This window comes from Gopherus evgoodei, chromosome 2, assembly GCF_007399415.2.
Source record: "Gopherus evgoodei ecotype Sinaloan lineage chromosome 2, rGopEvg1_v1.p, whole genome shotgun sequence".
Classification (NCBI taxonomy): Eukaryota; Metazoa; Chordata; order Testudines; family Testudinidae; genus Gopherus; species Gopherus evgoodei.
The window spans coordinates 19,269,907-19,294,147 of NC_044323.1; the positions used below are offsets into that span (position 1 = coordinate 19,269,907).

A 24,241-nucleotide genomic window follows, 5' to 3' on the forward strand; every position below is an offset into this window, starting at 1 on the left:
GATCTATGGGTGAAAAATTAAACTCTTATTAAATTATCTTAAAAGTCTAATTTTTAGTTACAATATATTTTTCTGTTTCAATCAAAAACAGAGCACTATAGATATATCTTACAGAATTAAACAGCAGATCACCATACACAACAATCCTTAGTGTTACTGCATCCTCTCCTGACTGGGGGCCTTGTAGATCTCAATGCATGTCTTAATTTTTTTCATTTTAAACGCGTTTCTTTTGTGCTTAAAGTTCTGTGTACTTAAATAAAAATGGATGTAGCACAACCATAGTAAACACCCTACAAATACTCATAACTTTTAAATGTGTGTTTGTTCTTACAGCATGTTCTTGTTTTATAAATATAATGGAGGTTTCTGAATCCTTGCAAAATTTCATTTTTTGGGTTAAATCATTGTTTATTTTTGAAAATATAGTATTTTAAAACTTGAAATGACTTTGAGTTACTAGAAGGACTGACCTATAGTAATATACAAATTTCTGAGGTTTTATTTAATTTAATATTAACAGAACTTACCTCCCCCACTTACTCTGAGTAAATACCCATCAAACCTAATTACTCATAATTTTTCCAACCCCAGCAAGACCTAATATGCATAATCCTGATGGAACATTAAGGAAACATGGGTTTTGGGGGGAGAAATAGCTCAGTGGTTTGAGCATTGGCCTGCTAAACCCACAGTTGTGAGTTCAGTCCTTGAGGGGACCACTTAAGGATCTGGGGCAAAATCAGTACTTGGTCCTGCTAGTGAAGGCAGGGGGCTGGACTCAATGACCCTTCGGGGTCCCTTCCAGTTCTATGAGATAAGTATATCTCCATATATTATTAAACATGGGTGCGTGATTACACCCGAAGTCAGTAGATCCGCACAACCCCATTTTTCAATAGGTCATAGTTAAACCATTGTAGTTCGATGGTATTGAGTTCACTCCGTTGTACTCAAGTATCTATGTTTTATACAGAATATAGGATATTTTTTGCTTTAAACTTGTTTTTCCTTTTTTCCTCCCCTGGATTTTACTACATGCATTTTAGCTTTTTGCTATAAATAGGTTTCTTCTATTAAAGACGCAATAGCTGAGTTTTCACAAACTATTTATATTTAAAAGACACACAACCCTTGAAAACAAACTGAGATGCCCCATCAAAACTTTCATCTTGTTTAAGGGCCACACAGTCCTTGTAACAGAAACACAGATACTCACAAAGACCTTTTCAATAGATATTTTTATTTACAGATACCAAGTTTTATAATATTTTATATCACGTGCTTGTCCCCTCACTATTCTCTAACTTAATCCTTTTAGATTTCTTACTGTTAGTTGTTTTCCTAATCAATGTTCTGTAAATTTTTTTGTGGCTCATGCAGTCAATATAATGGACTAAGTGGGTATCCTTTGGTTTTTAATTTTATTTAAACTGTTAGAATCTCAAGCGCTGTGCACCGCATTTACCAAGGTCACCCTGGTTGCTAAATTTTCTTGGGTTAAGCACAGGCATTGCGTAACCTATGGCAATAATGGCGTTTAATAAGCTTTACAAACACAGGTCAGCACACAGGGTCTGGAGCATGCTGTTTCTATTCTCTGAAGTCCAATTTATTTAGTTATGATGCCGCTGGTCTGGCACATCTATAACACAGCCCTCACAGTCTTCAAAAAGCTCCCAAAGACAAGATCAAGGACAGCATAAACAGAAATGCTTATAGTAGACTGCTTGACTCGTTTACACTCTCAGCATGGCACTGGTTGTTAGTGCTATGGCAAGGGCCTTCCTTAAATCCATCCTCTTCCTAACACTTTGTGTCCACTTCAAAAAGTTGGCTTGATCTTCAGCAAAAACAAGTTGGATCTGATTCACCTTTGCTCTCTGATGCAGCGCTGTACAGCATCTCCAGATCTTTTAGAAAGGTTGTCATTGAGCTGTCGAGACTTTCAGAAAAGAAACAGCTGTAAATCCACTATTTTTTGTATTTATGCAACCCTAGGTCAGTTCCTACCCCACTACACTCCATCCTTGACTGCTACTTTTTATAGTCTGTTTACTTGAACAACATCTTTGCTGTTCATCTTCTTCAATCAGCCATAGTTGCCTTCTTCCATGGCTCGGTGGCCATCATGCTAGTCAGTCTGGTTCTGAGGTATCCATCAATGGTTGGGCCAAAGACTCTCCTCGACAGCTCCCTACTCCTAAAGTAGTGCTTTCTCCACAGACAACTGAGTGCTCTCAGAGCTAAAATGAATTCTGTAATTCTCATAGGGGTAATGAAAGAGGCCATGTTTTCCCCTCAGTGTTTCCACGATGTCTGAGAAATATGCTCTTGAAACAAAATGGCTTATTCCACACAGCGATGGGGCTTCAGGGGTGGTACTGCCAACCAGCCAACTGTTGAGCTCCAGAGATTAAGGGTTCTGCCTAGATCCTCGTTCTGTGCCTATTCCAATTTATAAATGTTTCCCTTCCAGAAGGGCATAAAGGAGTGAAACCCATGCCTACTGGAAGAAGGTGGTTGGAGGCGTTCTTAGAGGCATCACAGGCCCCTCTTTTGAATGGGTCTCCCTGTCCCTGAACTTGCCCTGCTTGGTCAAACCCACTCTCAGGGAGGTCCTACAGAGCTGAAATCCACTCCAGTTGGTTGAGGGTGGCAGGAGGAGTTCTTAGAGGAGTCACATAATACCCCTTGTTTTTAGTCATATGTTAATTTCAACCCTGGAAGTAATTACCCAGGGAGCGGGCCTTATGATGGCATGTGGAGGGGGCCTTAGGGGTAAGTGGTGGAGTCAACGGTTGATTGACTTGTATGTCTAGACTACTTCTAGCTATCAATTATAGTGTAAGTTAGAATGATGTTTGCCTGTCCTCATTATAACACTCCCTGATAGTGAGTAGATGTGAAGTGCTGTATATTGTTTTGGTGATTTAAAAAATGGCTCTCCACTATTCTTGTAATACGAATATTCTTTGTGAATCGTCATTTATGAATCAAAATGACTCAAGGTCATTATAGCAGAAATTCTCAAATAGTTTAATTGGAAATGTATTCTGTGATATACAATTAAGAACAACATCCCTAGATTTTTAAGATATTAGTCACTAGTACATTCTCTGCTTATCACAAACTTCTAATCAATTTCAGATTTTTACATTGACTGCAACAAATTTGACAAGCAAGCTTTCCACAACCGAAATATTCAGTTACCCAAAATGGCTGGAGCTTTTATGAACTTGTACTTGCTGACCTTCAACATTTCCAGCAGGCAAGAAATCAAAGATAATACCAATTTACAAATGATTTTGCTTTATCTGAAAACTTTACTCCTCTGAAGAGCTGAGGATTTTAGTAATGCTGTGATATGTTGTGGTGGTTTCGTGATGTTAATGAATAACTAGCAAGAGTTAGTTTGAGACCACCAATCTCATCTTATTTTATATCCTTTGAAAATCATATTTCTGCTTAGAATTCCAGAAGTAAAATATTAGCATATTGAAGTAAAATGAACCTTTTGCATACTCAATACTTTTGAAAATTAGGCCACTTGTTTAGGTGCCTAAACATGAATTTAAGGCACAACTTTAGGCACCTGTTCTATAAAGTCTTAGCCTTATGTTTTATGAAGCAGAAGGGCTATGCAGTAGTGGCCAAAAAAAAGTACAGCAATATTTAAAAGAAAAATATTTTATATAGCAGATTTTCCAATTTTAGAATGACATAAGTGGGTCTTTCTATACTGCAATAATATAATACATTGCATTAATTGAAATGCAGACTGAAGGGCAGTGGTTACAGCAACCAAACAGTAACACACAGCTGATATTCTTGTTTTATAATTTTTTTTTCCATAATTGTGTTAAAAGCAATATGTTAATCTACTTTTTCTCACTTTCAAAAAATTTTGTTATGCTCATGTCTATAAGAAATGATTCCGTGCTTCAAAATGAGAAAATACTAATTCTGAAAAAACGATAAAATGAGTAAGGAGAGGGCAGTGAGTCACGATAAAGAAAAAACACTTTGTGAATTATTTTTTATGCAGTCAGTCTTCACATTTAACTTTTGTTTAACCAGGCCACAAAGAATTAGGCTATTTTAAAGAGGGATTTGTGAACAGGATGAAATATAAATAATATAAGGTAGGAGAAAGTACTAATGATTCTCTATTTTTCTATCATTTTTATTAGCTTTGAAGATGAATTTCACTATAAAAGTGCTAAGTATTATTTAATAATTGTTTACAAATAACTAAATTAGAGAAGGTTACTCTCTAGATCCCTGGGGTCTTGAAGGCTGATGAAGGAAAAAACGTAGTTTTTAAAGACCAGTCTTTCCAAATTCAGTCATTTCCTTTGTGAGCCTTCAAGACCACACTCACTTTCTAGGTGTTTTTTAGTTTATCATTTCAATGTTTTTTTTTTAAGTGGGGTTGGGTTATAAAGGGTTAATGGAGAGTATGTAAAGTAATCGTAAATCATTTTTCCTCATACAGAAGGTATTGGGAATCATAAGTGAGAACTTATTTGGGCCCCGATCCTGCAAAAAAAAAAAAAAATCCACTGGAGCAGACCCTTTACTGAAGTCCCATCACATTCAGTGTGGGTGCCTGGGTACATGCATGTATCTGCTTTGCAGGGTTGGATCCTTAATCAGCCTGCTCTAACATTCATGTAAGCTCTGTTATTCCAAGCTACTAAATCCTTTATACATTCTGTATTAACTTGTTGCACACTGAAATGACTAGATCAACTCAAAGCGTGGCCAATATTAGAACACAATACAAGAATTTCCCTTTGGAAGAGCTTTTCCATCATATCTGTCTTTCTGCCTCTGACCATAATACGCAGATCTAATGTGCCTGTGTAGTACGTAAGTAGTAGGGTAATGGACAATATACATAGGCTTAGGATGTGTGGAATGTGCTCTCTATTGTGCTGAATATAGAAAAGGTGTAGTCCCTGCCCTGGGGACTGTTTTGATGATACATGATAAAAACAGTATTCTCAAAACATGTTAGCTTATCTTCTTCTGCTGTCTCCGTGACATTCTGTTGTCTCCTGCCCATTCACAAATGTTCCTCAGAATTTCAACTCTCAACTTTTCCACTTTGAGTGTCACTCATAAAGTAATAAATTCACCATTTGAGTTTCTAAAATGCCTTGAACTGACCACAGTAATGTCTCAGCACATTACAGTAGGAAGATTCAACATCAGGACATTGGGCTACAACTGCCAAGAGACACTCAGCTTTGATTACCCTGGAAAAATGTCATTTATTCATTTTAGCCTCTTAAAACTTCTAAAACATCAGAAAAAATGAGTATAAAAATATTCTAAAAGTTTTGCGTGTCCCTATCTTACTCTGCCCATTCCTGTCTTCAATATCATAAGCAATAATATGTTTAAAACCTTTTTTTAAAACCTGAGTATTATGATATATCATGTGGTTTAGGCAAACACATTTCTATCTATGTTGGTATGCTATAAAAGGTCTAGAAGTCAAACAAATTGTCCCCTTTGCCTATCCCATATTGTAACCATTTGCACTTCAGTCTGGATATATATTTGTTCTGAATATATTCAGGTAACTTTTTATTTATATTTTTAAATGTAACTATTTAATATTATGAAGGGAGAAAAAATGGTCTTTAGGTTAAGGCCCAGGACTATTTCACTCCACCAAAGACTTTTGTGACTTGTGGCAAGTTGCTTAAATTCTCAGTGCCTCATTTTTCCATTGCTATGGAAAATAGATAACAGAATGCCTACCTCAGGTGGGTGTTGAGAGGATAAATTCACTAATATTTGTAAAACTGCAAAATTCTTAGATGAAAAGCATAATAGAAATGTAAATTTTTATTACTACTTTTATGGTTTTTCAATAGAAATGAACATAACTATTTACACAGTTTCTATAAAATTGCTACAGTATGCATATAATATAATGCTATGGTATTTGATCTCCGTGATGCAGTGTGGCAACCATTATAATGACCCCAGCAAGACTATCCAAAAATAGAGGTACAGAAGATGAGGAGGGAGAATGCTTTAAATGGATACAATAGTAGATGAGAGAGAATGTAAGCAACGTAATGAAATTTATCCAAGACACTAGGTACAACAAACAAAAGCTTTCCCCATGGTCAGAAATTTCAGAAAAGTCATTAAAATTACAGGACAGGTACAAAATCAGTTCTGGTTTTTCATGAGATGATATTGGTAAACATCTCAGAGCTATTGTTTTTATTGTTTTATATAACATTTGCTTGAATGTATTTGTTACACATTTAAGGTATTTGATACCTTTTGTGTTTGAGAAAAATATCTTATCCTCTTCTCCATTAAAAAAAACACTTTGTATGTGTATATGTAGAATGGCCATTTCTTTCTATAGTGTGTTGATTTTTGACAACCAGGAAAGTGCTGACTTGGGCCCTTATCCTGCAGTGTCTCCATGCAGGTGGATTCAGTGGGGCTTTGGATGAGTGCAAGGATTTGCCTGCAGGGATCTGGTTGCAGGATTGAGCACTAGGATTCAAAATTTGAGGAATGATAAATGAGTGGCCTGAGCTGAGTTTTACTGGCAGTCTTCCCAATCCAAGGAAGGATCCACTTCCACTTCTGCCCTTTTTAAAATCAGTGGGGGCAAGATTGGACCTGATCCTGGGAGGCACTATATAGCTTTCATTGTCTTTGAAGATGTTTGTCACCTATTAAAACCAGGCCCATAATCTATTCATTCTCAGGTCTTAGGCCAGATTTGCTTCTTTCATGACTTTCTGTTTGGGTTATTTCCTTTCTGTAATTATGTGCAACTCCTGGGTCTACAAGATAATGACAAATTAGCCAATGCAAGGGAGTAAATTAAAGGGCAAATTAACATAGGAAAGTAGGGCACATGACCTCCCAAGCACTAGTGTCATCCTCCAATGGATTCTAAAAGAGCCAACCATTAAGGGCTAAAGGAAGCTTGGCTGAATGAAGGACTAGAGTTCTTGTAATAGTAGCAAGGGAGTGAGTGAGTTTGTTTGTAATTGGATCAGCCATTATGGTTCCTTGGTCTCATGCACCAGGGTATGAACAGGAGATATCAGAGTTGTGGTCAAAGAGAAGGAGTTAGAACAGATCCCATCTCAAGTGTAAACTAATTTCTTCCCTCAGGCGTTTGCTGCTCTTAGGCCACGTCCAGACTAGGGTATTAAAATCGATTTTAGATACGCAACTTCAGCTACGTGAATAACATAGCTGAAGTCGAATTTCTAAAATCGAGGTACTCACCAGTCTGGACGGCGTGGCATCGATGTCCGCGGCTCTCCGTATCGATTCCGGAACTCCGTTCGGGTTGATGGAGTTCCGGAATCGATGTAAGCGCGCTCGGGGATCGATACATCGCGTCCAGACTAGACGCGATATATCGATCCCCGAGCAATCGATTTTAACCCGCCGATGCCGCGGGTTAGTCTGGACGTGGGCTTAGTCTGTGCTTGAAAGATAAAGGTTTACAATCTAGGCAGATTCCTGCAGAGTAGAGCATATGTCCACTTCAGTGCAATGTTGGCTTTGTTATACTATACTTCACCTCTTTGAAAAGACTGAAGCTGATCGTGACTTAAGTTATCAAAGAGAAAACTTTATTAGGACATTCAATACCAAAACTTAGCTTTTACACTAATTAGAATATTAACTGTTTGTTTTACCTTGTTTACAAATGAACTTTACTTTTTATATTTAGAATCACTTGGCTAACATAAGCTGCAATTAAAGTTATCACCTACCTGCACAATCAAGGTGGCTTAAAAATGTTTTATATAGTTTTTAGATTGTTATAAATGTTCGGTTTGGAACTACCTGAAGATTGATAGTGATGCATTTGAAAAGCATTATTTTTTTATTGATTCTTAATGTAGTAAATTACTAAAGTTATTTGGCAGCAAACAGAAATGGTTGTTCACATTTATTCTCCTGATAGCATCACGATTTGCATTAATTGCATCGCTAGTGCACTCACTTATATTAAAAGGCTTCTACTATAATTAATCCTTTTTATTTCAGATCATTTTGGCACAATTTCTGGCAATAAACACTCATAAAAGACAGACACTTGAAAAATAACATACAAGTTTCTTCAATATACCTATTGCTATTTTTTCTTGACATAGAGTTATTGATAGGCTTCTAGGAGCAAGTGTTGCTAGTTGCCAAGAATTAAGACCAATATGAAAAATGCTAAGTGGATTATTTTGCATAAAAAATAGACAGTTTTTGAATTTGTGTAATTAACCTGTGTTTAGAAAATACCTTGATTTATGCCTCCATTTGTATTTCAGTTGCATACATTATGGAAATTTAATTTATAATCCATTTAGCTGATGTGATCATGGTTTTTAGTGCTATCATTTATTAGTCCTTGTATATTAAATGCTTTTAAAGGTTTAAACCTGCCTTGTTTAAAAAAAAAATTATACCTCTGCATTTACATTTTTTGAGTCATAGATGGGATTCCATTTTAAATTCAGGTAGCTTTGATATATTTAAGGAATTACAATGGCTTTATTGTTACTAATGCAGGAATGGCAAACAGTGACCTTACACATTGCAAATTAATGATTTACATTTTTAGTTTACTTTTAAAGTCAGCTACACACATGCGGGGTTCAACTTCCACCCCTTGAATAAATCATATAGTTATATGTATAATACATCCTTTGATTTTGAACTCATTATTCTTGCATTCTTAATGGTTAGTCTAACAAGACAACCAAAAAATGTTCCTTCAAAAGTTTAAGCAATTGTGAGTTTTTTCTTTAACACCTTTGTTAGGCTATCACTGTGATTAGTGCTCTTAATTGTTTTCCTTGCTTACGTATTATTTCCTTTTCTAAATACTACAGCAATCTCAGAGGAATTGAGTAACACAGAAATAGCTAAACTTTCAAACAGCATAAAGGGAAACGGTCAGTAATAGCCTCCTGATGCCCTTTCCCCCATTCTGTCTCCATTAGTGTAGCGGGAAATACAGAGGTCATGATTGTTGAACTGTGGTCTAGAGAAAAATGCTAATGTGGCTGATGAACAGTAGAAGGTTTGAATGTAAGATGCACATTTTAAACTATTTTTATGTTAAAAGTGTATAACATTTGGATGCTTTTCCTTCTCTCTACCTCCCCCCCCCCCACACCAGTGCAAAATTTCAGTCTTCTCTCACTTCCTCCACACATTTCCCCTTCTCCCTCTTTTTGAGGATGGCTATCATTGGATATTTTCTCTGACCCACAGGTTGGAATATGCATGGAGTTTACATAGAGTATAATCACATTTCAAATTCAACTCAGTAAAAAAATGGATTAGTGGGGTTCTGTGTAGCGTCACAATTTCTAGATCAAATACTTTTGGTTTACAGTTTATAAAAATAAAAATCCATCAATGATGATGGGAACTGAAAATCAAGGTGGATTCTTTCATACTCTCATGTCAACAATAATAAATGTTTAGCCAGGCTAACTTATGCCTTTGATTGCCCCTGTGCCCCACTAGTGACTTTAGTTTGGTATATTGCACAGGTATAGCTAATAGGCATTGTAATTGATAATTAGCAAATCATGTTGATGTTGCACAATAAGGAATAGAATCCAGCCATTTCTCTTTCTTAGCTGTGTTATTTCTTCCAGTTTAACAGGAGCAAAAAGTAGTAATGTTTTTTGTTCACCAAAGTATGCAACATTGACTCTGAGTACAGAAAAAATGAAGATCTGCTATTTATTAGTAAGAAGAGGCAATTTTTACATAGTTATTTTTCAGAGTAGAATCGCACTCACGTTTTACCTTTGAAACAGCTGGCAAATTAGAGGGTAAGAATGGAAACTCTGGAATCTGCTTCACAGTAGCTGTATGGGTTGACTAATGGCATAGAAAAGAGATCTTTCATCTGATATGAAGACATTCTGGAGGAGGTGGTATTGGCACTGATAACCCTTGTTTTTCTTGTAAATGAATGATGGTGTCTAAGGTTCCCGGCAATGGTTATATTCATAGTGTCGATATATGTTAGAGTATGAAAATGCCATGGCTTTTGCAATGGGCAGATAACTTATTTGTAAAGTTTTAAAGCATGATATTTCAATAGCAGGATTGTTAAAATTTCAGACTACAGTAGCATATGTAAATAGATACAGTACATGGATATTTTTACACCAAGAAGTTCTATTCAGACATTAAACTAAGGGAAAGTTACAGAAATGTAAGAAACAGATAATAGATATTAAAAATGTCTTTGTAGTACCCATAATGAAAGCTAATGTAGTTTTCTTAATTGTTTTTCTTCTTAGGCACTGTATGAAAATATGCTGGTAGAGCTGCCATTTGCTAGTTTTTTCCTCTCAAAGTTGCTGGGGACAAGTGCTGATGTGGACATTCATCATCTTGCTTCATTAGATCCAGAAATGTACAAAAATTTGCTTTTTCTCAAGAGCTACGAAGGGGATGTAGAAGAACTTGGGCTAAACTTTACTGTGGTGAATAATGACCTTGGGGAGGCACAGGTAAGTGTGGCATTTTTTTCTCTTCCCAGCTTGACAAGTTAATCATTAATTTTCCTACTACATTCATATTTGGATGTAAAAGTGATAAGGCACATGTGTAACAAGTGCTGTTTGTGCAACTTTAAGTAAAGAGGCACAGTGATTCTGACTGTTTCAGTATTTGGAGTGAATAACTGATCCTGTACCTATACAAAACACAAAAAAGACTCATTTGTGTCAGAATTGCTTATTTGTTGATAAAAAGTCTGATAGTTCTAGTAGTAAATTGCCCCAAATATTCTAGTCAATTTCTTGAACAAAGTATTTTATAATAGTAGGAATACTTTCTAATGTGTTGTGTATATTTTTCCTCTCTGAGTATCTCCAATGCTCCATCTTCTGCTGTTCTGATCTTCCCCAAGTAGAAAGTGTTGGAAACTAACCTGATTTTTGTCAATTTCACTGCTGCCCACAAGGTTCTGACCAGCAAAGCTATGAACAGCAGCAGAATCAGAAGAACAGTCTGTCTGCAGACTTCTCATGCAGATTTTTCAATTAACACTCCAATATCAGGATATCCTTTAGTTCTCCTGCTCTCAGGGTCTCAAGCTTAAGCAAAGGAGTGATTGCTCTCCTTTGTAAAGTGCTTTGAGATCTACCCAAGTGCCATGTAAGGTAGATGGTATTTTTACATCTTCTGCATTGCTTATAATCGGTCCAAAATAGCAGTCTTCACAGTCTTGTAATCTATAGCAGCATCCTCTTTCAGAGCCTGATGTTAGCTTGTACTTCTTCTGTAAGAAAGGAGGCCAAACAGATAACTTGGGACTCTGTCGCACTTAGATGTAGTAAGCCTCGTAGTTTTTCACTAAATAGTGACCAGGTAGACCTCTGGTTCCTCTTTATTTCTCAACTCAGACAGGGAAAGCCTGAGTTTAGTGGCAGCCCGGCTAATGAAACAGTTAATGAACCTCTGCAGCAGCCACTCCTGGAATCTGTAACTCCTGGTTCCAGTGCTCTTGCAGCAAGTCTGAGTTCTGGTACTTTTGGCGTACGGCTTCATCTTGCTGCTCTTGTTTCTACTGTTTCAGCATCCATTTCTCTTCATTTTGCAGGATCTTAGAACCTGACACCCTGTTACATTCTTAAAGTAATATCTTCAAATTTGGGGATTATAAATCACATTGAAAGGTGGCCAATTGTGTAACATAAATAATAGTTCGTGTAAAATGTAACCTATTTATTTCTGGATTTTACACATCAATATGCTGAGATTTGTGAGTTATGCGTGTCTGTATAACAACATCCAAAATTGAAAGCAGTGATCTAATGTACTGTTGCATGGGAAATCATTTTCTCAATTTTATCCATCTACAAATGTTCTTGTGAAGTGTTTTGCAGTTGCCTTAGAACTGTCCAATCAGTGGACTTAGTTTTATCACTTATTGATACTTGGTTGCTAAGGTCACCAAATATACAAAGTGGTTGCTTCTACTTATAAACATGAGTGTTTGTAATAATAAGCTGCTATTTATTTTGTTTTAAGTATTAGTCCAATAGCATGAATTATTCCTTTCAGAGCATTTAAGTTGAAGGTTTAATAATACAAACAAAAAACAGTTCAACCCCCAATTCAGATAGTTATTATTTCATGGAATGATTCCAGTCTCTGATCTATTATAACATATCTGGTCCATCTGTGCTCAGAAAGTCACCCAAACATCCAGTGGAGAATGTAGAGCAACAAGCAGCTGGAGAGATTAAAAACAAAAAGCTGCCAGGAAGAGCATTGAGGAAGATTCTTCTTGATGGAGATGCTGCCAGCTCTAACTATTAATACAGATAAATTGTACCAAGTGCATTCTTGTCAAGCAGTTTGAATTTAATTTCTTTGTTCAAATTCTCTACCAAAGGGGTGCGGTTAATAGTAACAAGGGTTTTGATTGTTAATTGTAGGCATATCTTTAAAAGAAAAGTTGAACATAAAATGCACTTCTGAGTAACTAACTGAAATCCTGTCAGGTTGTTTCAAATTGAGTGTTCTCGTTTATATTTGGATAAAGAACATATTAGCCTTGAAGAATGAGACCCTCTGAATTTTAGTGTAATTGCTGCAGGACTAATTGATTTTTTTAATTATCTTCTGCATTTGAGTATTGAGGTTTTTTTCTAGTTTTTCTTTAGTGTGTTAATAAACCTCATATAGACAAATATATTCTGTCCTGTGTTTGATCACCAGAGCTTGTTAAGCATTGAATACTAATTAACTATATTAAGGTAAGGCTAATTCACTTTGGAAAAGGCCGAGTATTTAATTTATACTATATGTCGAGTGTACATTATCTCTAGTTTTCAGCTAAACAACCACTTTAGTTCCTAATGAATTAGTGCCTAATAAATGCACCATAAATCTACCATTGTAAATAGCTGTCTTCATAACAGTGCCCACCCAGCAGCTGTGGCACAGACATTATCTACAGTGAAAGTCACTTTCAATAAGGATTCTATCAGCAAGAGCGGTTGGAATTCTATTACCAACACATTAGGTCCAGTCCAACAAGGTGCCAAATGCTCTGTTATCATGGACTTTCAGTCAACTTGAGGTTGCTGTTGTTTAGGATTCCTAGTTAGGGGAAGGGACACTGTACCAGGCCATTTGAAATAGCAGTAGCTCCTGATAAAAAGAGCTAGCTCCTGCAGTGACACTGGCCTGGTTTTTTTACTGGGGGCTCAAGTGCACAAAATGGCAGCCAGTAAAAAAAAAAAAAAAAGTCTCACGGGAAAAGGCTCTTTTCAGATGACCCTAATTCTTTCTGTAGTTTAACTCCTGGTTTGTCAGGTAAGAAACTAAAAACTCTTGTAAATTGCTCAGAACACAAGGGATGAGACTAAGTTCAAACAGTCTTTTAAAAAAAATAATAAAATAGGAAAATGCTTTCCTCTTCCTCAGAGTCCTCTTTGTCCGATGAGGAAAGTGAACTCCGTCATTTGTTTTGCTAAGAATTTGTCTTCCAGCTAAAGGAGATTTTCCCGCCTTTTAGACCACACACAGTGTAGAAGGTGTGATAGATATGACAATACCTTGGACAAGCCTTATTGAATTAAGTTTTGTAGGAGTTCATTGTATTAGAAATGCAAATGTTTATGTACTGTGGATGGAGTGTATGTATTTCCACAGGAGGGGAGACCATAGCCTTCCAGGAACTAAGCCCAGTGTGGAGTGGTTAGGCAGCACCTCCAGAGAGCTGGCAGCATCTGGAGGGAGGCTTGCATCTACTTGTTCTGACTGGATTCTTCAGGGACAAACAGACAAAGGGAGAATGTTTGTTTGATTAAATAGCCTGAGTTAAACTTACTCAGGGCTTATTTTCTGATCCAGCAGACAAACAGCACCTCTGGTCCAAGGGGGGGAGGGATAGCTCAGTGGTTTGAGCATTGGCCTGCTAAACCCAGGATTGTGAGTTCAATTCTTGAGGGGTCCATTTAGGGAACTGGGGTAAAAATCTGTCTGGGGATTGGTCCTGCTTTGAGCAGTGGGTTGGACTAGATGATCTCCTGAGGTTCCATCCAACCTTGATATTCTATGATTCTTAGGGAAGAGTTGAAGGGTCCTTGTCCCACTGAAACCCTACAAGATTTGGTTGCTAGTTTTGAGCAAAAACTGTTACGAACTAGTGATCACAGGAATACTTGTGTGGGATTTGAAGGACTAATCACCAACCAGAGCCCTTGTTGGAGGTGATCTCTGGAATCTTTTGTTAATTCAAATGTTTCCTTTGTAATGCTTTTACCTTAAGAACAAAAGTGCTCAGTTAGAAAGAACTGTGGGGTAACTTGTATGTGTTGGCAATTACACTGTCTGCTGTCACTGAGGAGAGAAGCGAAGCAAGTCTGCTTAGGCGCTCAACTTTGGGGGAATAATATGGTATAGGAATGGAACTCTTCAACCTGAAAATATCCCAGTCCCAAGGGAGAGAGATGCTGGTATTTACCCAAGAGAAGTGATAGCTGAGGAGTCTCCTGGACCATCAAGGGGAAATCAGGTGCTCTGAGCTGTGACAGAGATTCTCTGAGGAAGAATTTTGAGACCTCAGAAGTTGCTATGAAAGCTTCTGTCTCCGCAGAAAAGGCACAAATTAGTGTATCAGCATCATTTCTTCTTATCGATGGTCAGCTGCCTCTGGGTTCACCTGGGTAGGTTCAGGAGTCTGGTTTGGGGCTGGCAGCGTGGGGCTGTTCAGCCCCTCCTTTCTCCTTCGACACTCATGCAGCTGGTTATCAATCCAGATACATATGGCAGTACAGTTCCCAGCCCATGGGTGGCCCCATGCGGTCTATTTGTCCTTGGCTTCCTCACTCAGCTCAATTCAGAACTGGTATAGTAGGACTGCCTCACTCGATTCCATGTATGCCATGAGCCAATGGAAATGTGCTGCACGGGATCACAGTCATCCCCTGACTCTGTCAGAGCTTCCACATATGGTTTTGTCCATGTGTGTAGGATGGAGATCTCTGAAGATGGTGGAGAAGGATTGGAGGAAGGATCCCCAACACTGTCAACATCACATCATCTGGCTCCAGCAGGGAAGAGAAGCAGTCCAAGACTTCTTCTGTCAGCAGGCTGATTACCTTCTTAGCCCAGTACGGGGATTAGGTCCAGGGACAGAGCCTGAAGAGCAGGTGACTCTGCCAGCATTCTATTTTTGCCAACTAGAAGTTTCATACCTGGTTCCACCCTGCACTGCTGACAGCCTCCCAAAACCCTGCAGTTACTGATATGATCCAATGACTTCACCACATTCAGAAGCAGCTGAAGGGTCATCTTAACAACACCAAGGAAGTCTATATGCAGCATGTGGACTGTCAGAAATAGAAAAGCCCAGCCTTCACAATTGGACAAAAGGTGTTCTATCCTCCAACCAACTCCATATGGACAGGCTGTCTCACAAGGTGGATCATCAATATCATGGACCACATCAGATCTGCCAGTGGATTAACCATGTAACCTTTAAACTTCAGCTACCTACGTCCCTTAAAATACCTCCTGTTTTTCACATCTCGCTCCTGAAACAGCATACAGAGAATCTGTTGTCTGGTCATGTATAGCCACCACCTCTGCCTCTTATAAGGTACTGGGTCATGAGAAGTATGTTGTCAATGCCATTCTGGGCTCCAAACTCAGACAAGGCAAGTTGTGGTACTTGGTGGGCTGGGAGGAATACAGCCCTGAAGAGTGTTTGCCAGTCACATACATGCCCCATAACTGATGGAGGCCTTTCACAGGACCCACCCTGATAAGCCTGATCAGGCAACATCTGAGGGCAGGCCGGGGTGTGATGCTCCATGGGGCTCGAACCTGGATTAGCTGGTCACTGAGTGCTGCATCCACACCACCACACAATGGCTCTGACAGAGCATTGTTTTTTGTAAGTCTGTGAGCCTTATGGGATCAAGCGCCACTGGATGTCCTGTCCATGAGGTCCTGACCGGCAGAGCCTACTTTGTTCCTTGATTGGCCCAGCCACACTGTTCAAGGCCTAGGGGAAACACCTGTAGTCTGTCTGTGCAACTAGGTGGATCCCTGGCTTGCTGCTGCACACAGACCTTGCTGCGCACTCCTGATACCTTGCCTTGCTCCTGACTTCTGGCCCCAGCCCTGCCCTGATGCATAGCCTCACTTCTGTTTCATGGTTCCCTGCTCCAGTCCTGACACCTCTCCCTGACTCTGGTTGACTCACTTAACAATGAACTGATGCAGCTCATCAACTTCGACTTCAGCTTGACTCCGTAGTGTCACACTAGTACAGACTGGTGCGTCTGCCTGTGACCCTCTAGACTGAACTCAGACCATGTTCCCTTCAGCCCAGGTATTTTAGGATGCTAGCTTGACCAGAGCTACCCACCACTGAGAAGCACGCTCCCAACTGCAGGATAGACGTACCCTAAGAGAGTGCTCTTTCACATCTCTCTGGTAAGATTGGAACTGAGGTAGAAGGGGAACCGAAAGATCCACCCCCGGTTATCTGACCCCCTGCAAATCCAACAATGCTAACTTAAGATGACCACTTCATCCCCTCACAACAACGTGTAGAGGGGACATTCTTTTCTTAAAATATATATATCCCCTCTCTTCCCCCAGAATGTCCCAAAACACCCTTTCTTCCACCTTCTCTGGTGGAGGGGCCAGATTTAACCAGCAGAAAGTTCCTCTACGCAGGGGGACTTCTTCACCAGCTGCCTCCAGTTGCTTTAAGGCCTCGTTGCACCACAAATTGTCCTCAGCGAAGTCGGAGAGTCTTGCTCTTGGATTTGTGCTCCAGAAGTCAGCGAGCTTTTTTTCCTTTCTGACACTTGGAAGAAAGACTTGCTAACTTATAGTACCCAGACAAATATGAAATACAGGATCTCAGAAAGAAACCTATCAAACAAGGAACAAAGTCTCGTCAGATAAATAAAATTCATTGTTTGACCTATGGCCTCCCAGCAGGTAAGTGTTCAGAAGCTTCTCTACTTATGTGAAAAGCACATAAAAAGCCAGACGTTATCATTTGAGCCCTTTAAGAAACACAGAGGGAAGGGGTTGTTTCAGGCAGGATGGTATCTCACTTTTAATTGAAAATGTAGTTGACATCCCAAAGGCCTGATCTAGGATATAGAACAACATGAGGAAACTTCCGTTTAATAACCGTAGCATCCTGTTTTTAGTCCTGCCATTGGACTATTTTTATGATTTTCACTGAGCCTTCATAATTGTATTTTAAAGTAAAATCTCTCAGTTATTTCAGTGCCATTCTTTAACATGTCTGGAAATCTCTTTGCAGTAGGCATAGCATAATATATTGTTATTGAACTGAATTATGCTCACCTGAGCAATTCTATTGCCAGCTCCAGACATGAGGAAATAATTCAGAGATCTACACCAATGGACTTAAAATCATTTCGGGGGGGGGGGGCAAACCTAAAATAATTATTCACATGTTTAAAGCATCTAGCTTCATAAAACAAGTGAAAGTTTTGAATTTTGTTTTTGCTATACTTATAGGAATATTAATGTGAATTAAGCAAGCGGTTTTTTTCCTGAATATGTTTTCTCCCTAAAAGAACACATTACATAGGGATATCAAACTTTTATCGAGATAAATGTCTGAGATCAATTATCAGTTGATAGTTTTAAACTGGTGGCTTTGTTTTTTTATTCTACCTGAATTTTTTTGTCATTGTTTCAAAGAAACACACAGTTTCAATACATGAAATAGAGTTCTTTTAATCTACTGAACCCACATTGTATGTTATGCCTATTGTCCACAGAGTAATGATTTTCTTCAGACCAATTTCTTTTGAAGTTTAAATGTATTGTTTTGGTAAAGAACCTCTTAATGTACTTAGGAAGATTTTTGGAATTTTTAACTTTGACATATTCGAAATGAAAATTAAGGCTGTTTCTGTGTGTGTCCCTTTTTGAGATGCTTTCCACTGAGACTTCGTACATAAGTACCCATACTGTTATCTTGCACCATCTAGTGGCAAAAATTGAGCAGACAGAAAAGGCAACAACATAGCCTGTCTTAAAGATCTATCAGCCTGTTATGTCATTGCTAATGGAGGATGTCTGATATACACCCAGGCGAGGTAGTACATCTTCCAGAGTTGAGTGGCAGGTCTACAGGAGTCTCATTTGAAGTTCTAACTAAACAAAGAATGGGTTCAAATTAAACTGCACCTATGTCCACAAACTTTTTTGTCAGCCCAAACTTTGCCCCTTGTGCGAAATATCTTTGGGTCTTCCTGGCATCGTGTGCCTTGTATGTATGTCAAATCAGTTCTACTACTCACAGAGTAAGACCCCACTGTTTGAGTACAGATGATAGAATTGATCCCATGTTGGTTGGAACATTAGGAACATGTAGTTAGCAAAATCTCCAAGGATCTTCTTTTCAAGCAAATCTCTTTACTTTTGTCTGTGGTATCACAGTAGTTTTTGCCATGGAAATGTTACGGTGTCAGAAGCAAGATTATTTACTGCAGTTAAAGAAGAAATAGGAACCAAGAAACTTACTAGGAAACCAGGATTCTGGTTTTTTATATTTATTTATTCACATTTTTAAAATACATCTGTGAGTGCCCATCCAGCATGCTCGGCACCTAGCTCATAGACTGAAAATTACAGTGTAAATCTAGACAAAGGGCTGTCCAAAAATATATCCACTTCAAACTACACTGCCCTGAATAGAGAAGGGGGAAAAAATGGGCTTTTCAGCATGCTGGGATAGTTAACAAATCCAGCCTCTGGTGGACCAAGTGCAGGAGTGAGTTCCAAATTTGAGGAACCCTCGCAGATGATGCCCAGCCAATTGCTATTCAGGGAGAGCTAGCACAAGTGTTTTGATTGATCTCAACTATCTTGTAGTAAAGATTAGGAAAGAGAGCTAATAGAAAATGTGATACCCAAATGGAATAGTAGCTAAAGATTTGTTTGTGTACAGAATTTGAAAAAGTCATGAGACACTTATTGGTCTTTATTAGAACAAATAAAGCACCTTTGTAAGATGGCTGCAAACAAACTCATATTTAATATGCCCAAATGCAATGTAAGCTATACTTTCAAGATTAGGAATTGTATTCTGTAAAGCAATGACTCTGAGAAGGACTCTGGAACCTAGCGAGAGGAGTGGGTCTAAGAGCTCAGGCCCGAGCCCAAGCAGGAATGGTTACACTGCTATTTCTAGTTGCCTAGCATGAGCCTGAGTCAGTTGATGCAGGCTCTGAGACTCTCTGCTGCGAGTTGTTTTCTCGCAGGGTAGATATACACTAAAAGAGCTCAATCTACTTAGTTTATCAGACAGAAGGTTGAGACGTGACTTGATAACAGTCTGTAGGTTCCCACATAGAGAGACCATATCTAACGAGGGCCCTCTTTAGATTAGCAGATGAAGATATAATTAAATGGCTTGTAGCTGAATTCAGCAAAATTAAAATTGGCAATAAGACACCCATTTTTAACAGTGAGGATAATTAACATTGGACAGATTACCAAAGTATGTGGTAAATACTTCATCAAGATGTGAAGTCTTTAAATCAAGATTGGCTCTTTCTAAAAACTATGTTCTAATTCAACTACAAATGTATTGGGCTAGATGCTGGAATAGCTGGATTGAATTCTGTGGCATATGTTGTTCAGGAGGTCAGACTAATAGACCATAATGATCTCTTCTGGCCTTAAAAATCTATGAATCAATAAAAATAATGCTGCTAAAATCATGCAGATTATCATATTAGCACTCTTCATTGTGTGTGGTACTAAAACATCTTGTAGTATGAGATAGTATATCACATAAAGAAGCCATTTTTGTTAACTCTTTGGACCTGTGTCTCCAAAGCTGTGACCACTAGCACCAGTTCAAAATGCAATGGAGGGTAGTGTCTGGAAAACGTGTGTACCAGAAGGGAATTTACCTATCAAATCAAACACTTTTAAAAGGGTTAGAGAATGTTTGCACTGCAAGTGAAGGTTCAGTTATATCACAGGTAGACGTACTTACATTAGCTTTAATCTAGCTAGCACAGGTAATAATAATACTGTACATGGGGTGGTACGGGCTAGCAACCATGGTACAAGTCCAGTGTGGGGACACTGGATATGTACTCTTGTTGCTAGTCTGTGCTAAACCCATGCCCGACTGTGCCTTCACTATTGTTACCTGTGTTAACTAAATTAAAGCGTAGGTGTGTCTGCTGCTGCTGCTGCAATCACACCTTTACTTGTAGCAGTGTAGATGGGGGGGACGGGATGCAGATCTCGCCCAGGTTGAGAGAGCCTGATTTTAGAGATTCTGAGTACCATCCACAACTCTGAGTGACATTAATATGAACATAAGGGTACTCAGCACCTCTTTAAATCAGAACCTAGGTGTCCCAAATGGAATACCCAAAAATAATCAACCTTTCAATAAGATTAGATTGAGTTAGATAGCTTAGTTTTTACCCTTGTTTATTAACAACCTGTTACTTACTTAGTTAAATCTAGTTCAGGGGTCAGCAACCTTTCAGAAGTGGTGTGCCGAGTCTTCATTTATTCAGGCTAATTTAAGGTTTCGCCTGCCAGTAATACATTTTAACATTTTTAGAAGGTCTCTTTCAATAAGTCTATAAAATATAACTAAACTATTGTTGTATATAAAGTAAATTAGGTTTTTAAAATGTTTAAGAAGCTTCATTTAAAACTAAACTAAAATGCAGAGCCCCCTGGACCAGTGGCCAGTGAGTGCCACTGAAAATCAGCTTGCGTGCCATCCTGATCTAGTTAGATAGCCATTAAACTAAACAAACTTTCATTTTCCCATCCCCTAGTTTTTACCAGGGACATCTCAAATATGCCTGGCTCCCTAGGCTTTAAAAGATGCACTTCATGTAAGGACGCGATGCCAGTCTCCAATTGTCACTCCCTTTGTGTCTGATACTTAGGTGAGTCATACATACGGCAGAAGTGTGCTCACTGTAACAATCTTAAAGCTTGAGCAAGGAGAGAGAGGGATCTTTGCCATAAACTTACTCTAATGGAGAAATCCCTCACTCCAACATCAGATCCCAGACAAACTGCAACAAGGGGCTCCCCGGGCACATCCTCCATGGGGAGACTAAATGCCAACACCTCTAGAAAATTGAGGAAAAGGGCCATGTCTCCACCAAGCCAAGAACAGCTATAAAAGAAACGGTCTCTGGTGAGATCTCTGCCCTCAGTGCCAACCTCCTCCAGAGTAAGCACTTTTGACGCACTGAGCACCTCCAGCACCATCTGCTCCGGGACCTCTGCTGGCAAGATAAAGGAGCTGAATAACAGGCACAAAGCAGCATTCTCTTCCATGGCACCAACTACCCCTGCAAAGGGCACAGTACCACAACCTTAAGCACCTGTGATGGCTTCCCCTCTGGCGCTGAGTTCATTGGTGCTGAGTTCATTGGCACCGACCGCAGAACCGCCAAAACCTGCATCTGCAGCACCTAAGAAGGCTACAGAGACAAGGCCTGCATAAGTTTCGCTTCTGCTTAAAGAGGCGGCACAAAAGGATACAGCATTGCATACGTCGGCACCGATCCCCCTTTATGCACTCGTCAAACCTGCAAGTGGCCTATACACCCAGATCTCCACTGCTTGGCACTGCGTGCTCTCTGGTACTGACAGCACCTGAATCTCTTATTGCTCGACCTTTTTTTCGAGGAGGATGATACACAGGAGGCAATTTTCTCTTCTGGACACTCCTCTCTCCAGCAGGCACTGAACCTCATTATAGACCATGGGAACAGAATACCAGGGATCTGCTTCCATGGCTCATAACCCATGGATGTGCCCTCCCATGCCATTTCCCATTCAGTTGCTGCAGTGGGACCCATGGGAACCTAAAGCTCTCAATTCCACAGACCACCTACTTCTCAGAGGAAACCCGTACGCTCTGCAATGACATCAGTACCCAAACCTTCTAAGGTAACAGAGGAGAGGGAAGAAGACCACAGAATAAGAGACATCCCCAGCTCACAACTCCTCTTCTTCCCCTGATGAGGCAGTTATGCCCCCGCCTCCCCACTACAACAGATGACTTCAAGCACTTTCAGGAGCTATTCCAACAGGTGGCATATAGTCAGAACATTCCTCTCGAGGCGGGACCAGGGACACAACATCAACTCCTCAAGATCTTACACATTTCTTCCATGATGAAGATAGCATTGCCCATAAACAACGCTTTGATGGAACCTGCAGAAACAGTGTGGCAAACACGTGCCACCATCCCCCCGAAACAATAAGCATATGGACAGGAAATACCACATGGCAAATAGAGGCATGGATTTCCTCTTCGCACGCGTACAACCTAGCTCCTTAGTAGTGGAGGCAGTTAACCAGTGGGGCAAACAATCTCAGTTCAAATCCATGCCCCTAGACAAGGACTGGACAAGATTAAACCTCTTGGGGCACAAAGAGGTTTAATTTTCATCGACTCTTCCATTTTGCATGACTAATTACACAGAGTTACTTGTGAGCTACGACCATGACAATTATACCAAATTGAGTGATTTTGTCCAGGATATTCCGGAGGGCAAAAAAGAACACTTCCGAGCCATCGTCAATGAGGGCCAACTTATTGCTAGAACAGAACTGCAGGCATCCCTCAACGTGGCAGACACAACCTCATGCACGACAGTGACAGCCATAGTTACATGCAGGGGGTCATGGGTACACTCATCAGGTATCCCAAGGGAACTTCAGAACAAGGTAGAGGACCTCCGCTTCACTAGGGAAAAGCTCTTCTCCGCTAAGATGGATGAGGTCCTCCATTCCATGAAGGACTGTAGAGCGACACTGAGGACCCTTGGGATCGATACGCTCCCTAACAGGCTTTAAAGCCGTAACCAGGATAACACGTCGCAGTGCCAATAGAGACCATATGACAATCAGAAACAAAGGCACAGACCACAGAAGCATCGCCCTAAGCAATCTCAGGCCGCAATGTCCCAAGCGCCACCAAACAAGATACAATTTTGAAATGTTGGTCAAGGGTCTGACCACCAGCATCATCAGCTTTGACTGTTTTGCCAAACGTAGACCTCTATCACCATGGACCATTGGGTTTTAGAGATCTTTCAAATGAGTTATATGATCCCCTTTACCTCCATCCTACCTATCCACCTCCCTTCCCTCTTCAGAGACCCTTCTCACAAGCATCTATTGAAACAGGAAGTACATCATCTACAATTAGGGGCCACGGAACAAATTCCACCTCTACACAGAGGGAAGAGATTTTATTCCCATTACTTCTTGACTCAAAAGAAAAACGGGGGTGGAGACCCATACTAGATCTTAGAAAACTCAGCAAATTTGTCCATACTCAGAGATTCAAAATGGTCACACTGAACTCGATCATTCCTGTGCTGAAAGAGGGGGACTGGTTCTCAGCCCTTGACCTACAAGATGCATATTTCCACATTACCATCCATCTCCCTCACAGATGATTCCTACAATTCACAGTGGGACAAAACCACTTCCAATACAGAGTTCTGCCATTTGGACTGTCAAAGGCTCCACGAGTCTTTACCAGAACCCTAGCGGTGGTAGATGCTCATTTGCACAGACATGGAATATTGATACGAGATGTTTTGTTTACTTGGCGTGTCTGCAGGCATGGAGCCCCTCCAGGTAAACAAAATGACAATGTATTAGATATTCAATTAAGTGATTCCATAAAGTTTAAAATCATCAATTTTTGGTGTTTATAAGCCGACCCCCACTCTTTGATGCATCACTTTTTTACCAAAAATATTCGGCTTATGAATGAGTATATACAGTAGTCAACAAACTATCGCTCTCTTTCAGTCCCTGGGGCTACAAATCAACGAAAAGAAATCTCCTTAACTCCTGTACAACAATTAGACTTCATAGGAGCACACCTGGACTCAATGGAGGCCAAAGCATCAATACGGATGCCCCAATTCATAGCAATGACCTCCCTCATATCGATGGTCTCAGGCAGCGCATGGGTGTCTGCATGCACCTGCCTACAATTTTTGGGACTAGGGCAGTAACCACTTTTGTTGTAAAACACGCCAGTCTACACATGTGCTGCCTTGAAGGATGGCTGAGCTCAGTATATATTCCACAAAAGCACAGTGTAAACAAAAGACTCACACCGACCCCCGAGGTTCTACATGCACTACAATGGTGGACAAACCCA

At 39.7% G+C, this 24,241-nt stretch overlaps 1 protein-coding gene across 1 annotated transcript in view; it reads left to right on the forward strand.

The window, feature by feature from the left end:
* Window positions 1-24,241, forward strand: part of UBE3C (ubiquitin protein ligase E3C) — a 191,676-nt gene that overhangs the window by 140,406 nt on the left and 27,029 nt on the right. The window contains exon 19 of the mRNA XM_030550104.1: window positions 10,332-10,544. Within this exon, the coding sequence (XP_030405964.1) occupies window positions 10,332-10,544 (213 nt within the window). The remainder of the gene's footprint in view (window positions 1-10,331; window positions 10,545-24,241) is intronic.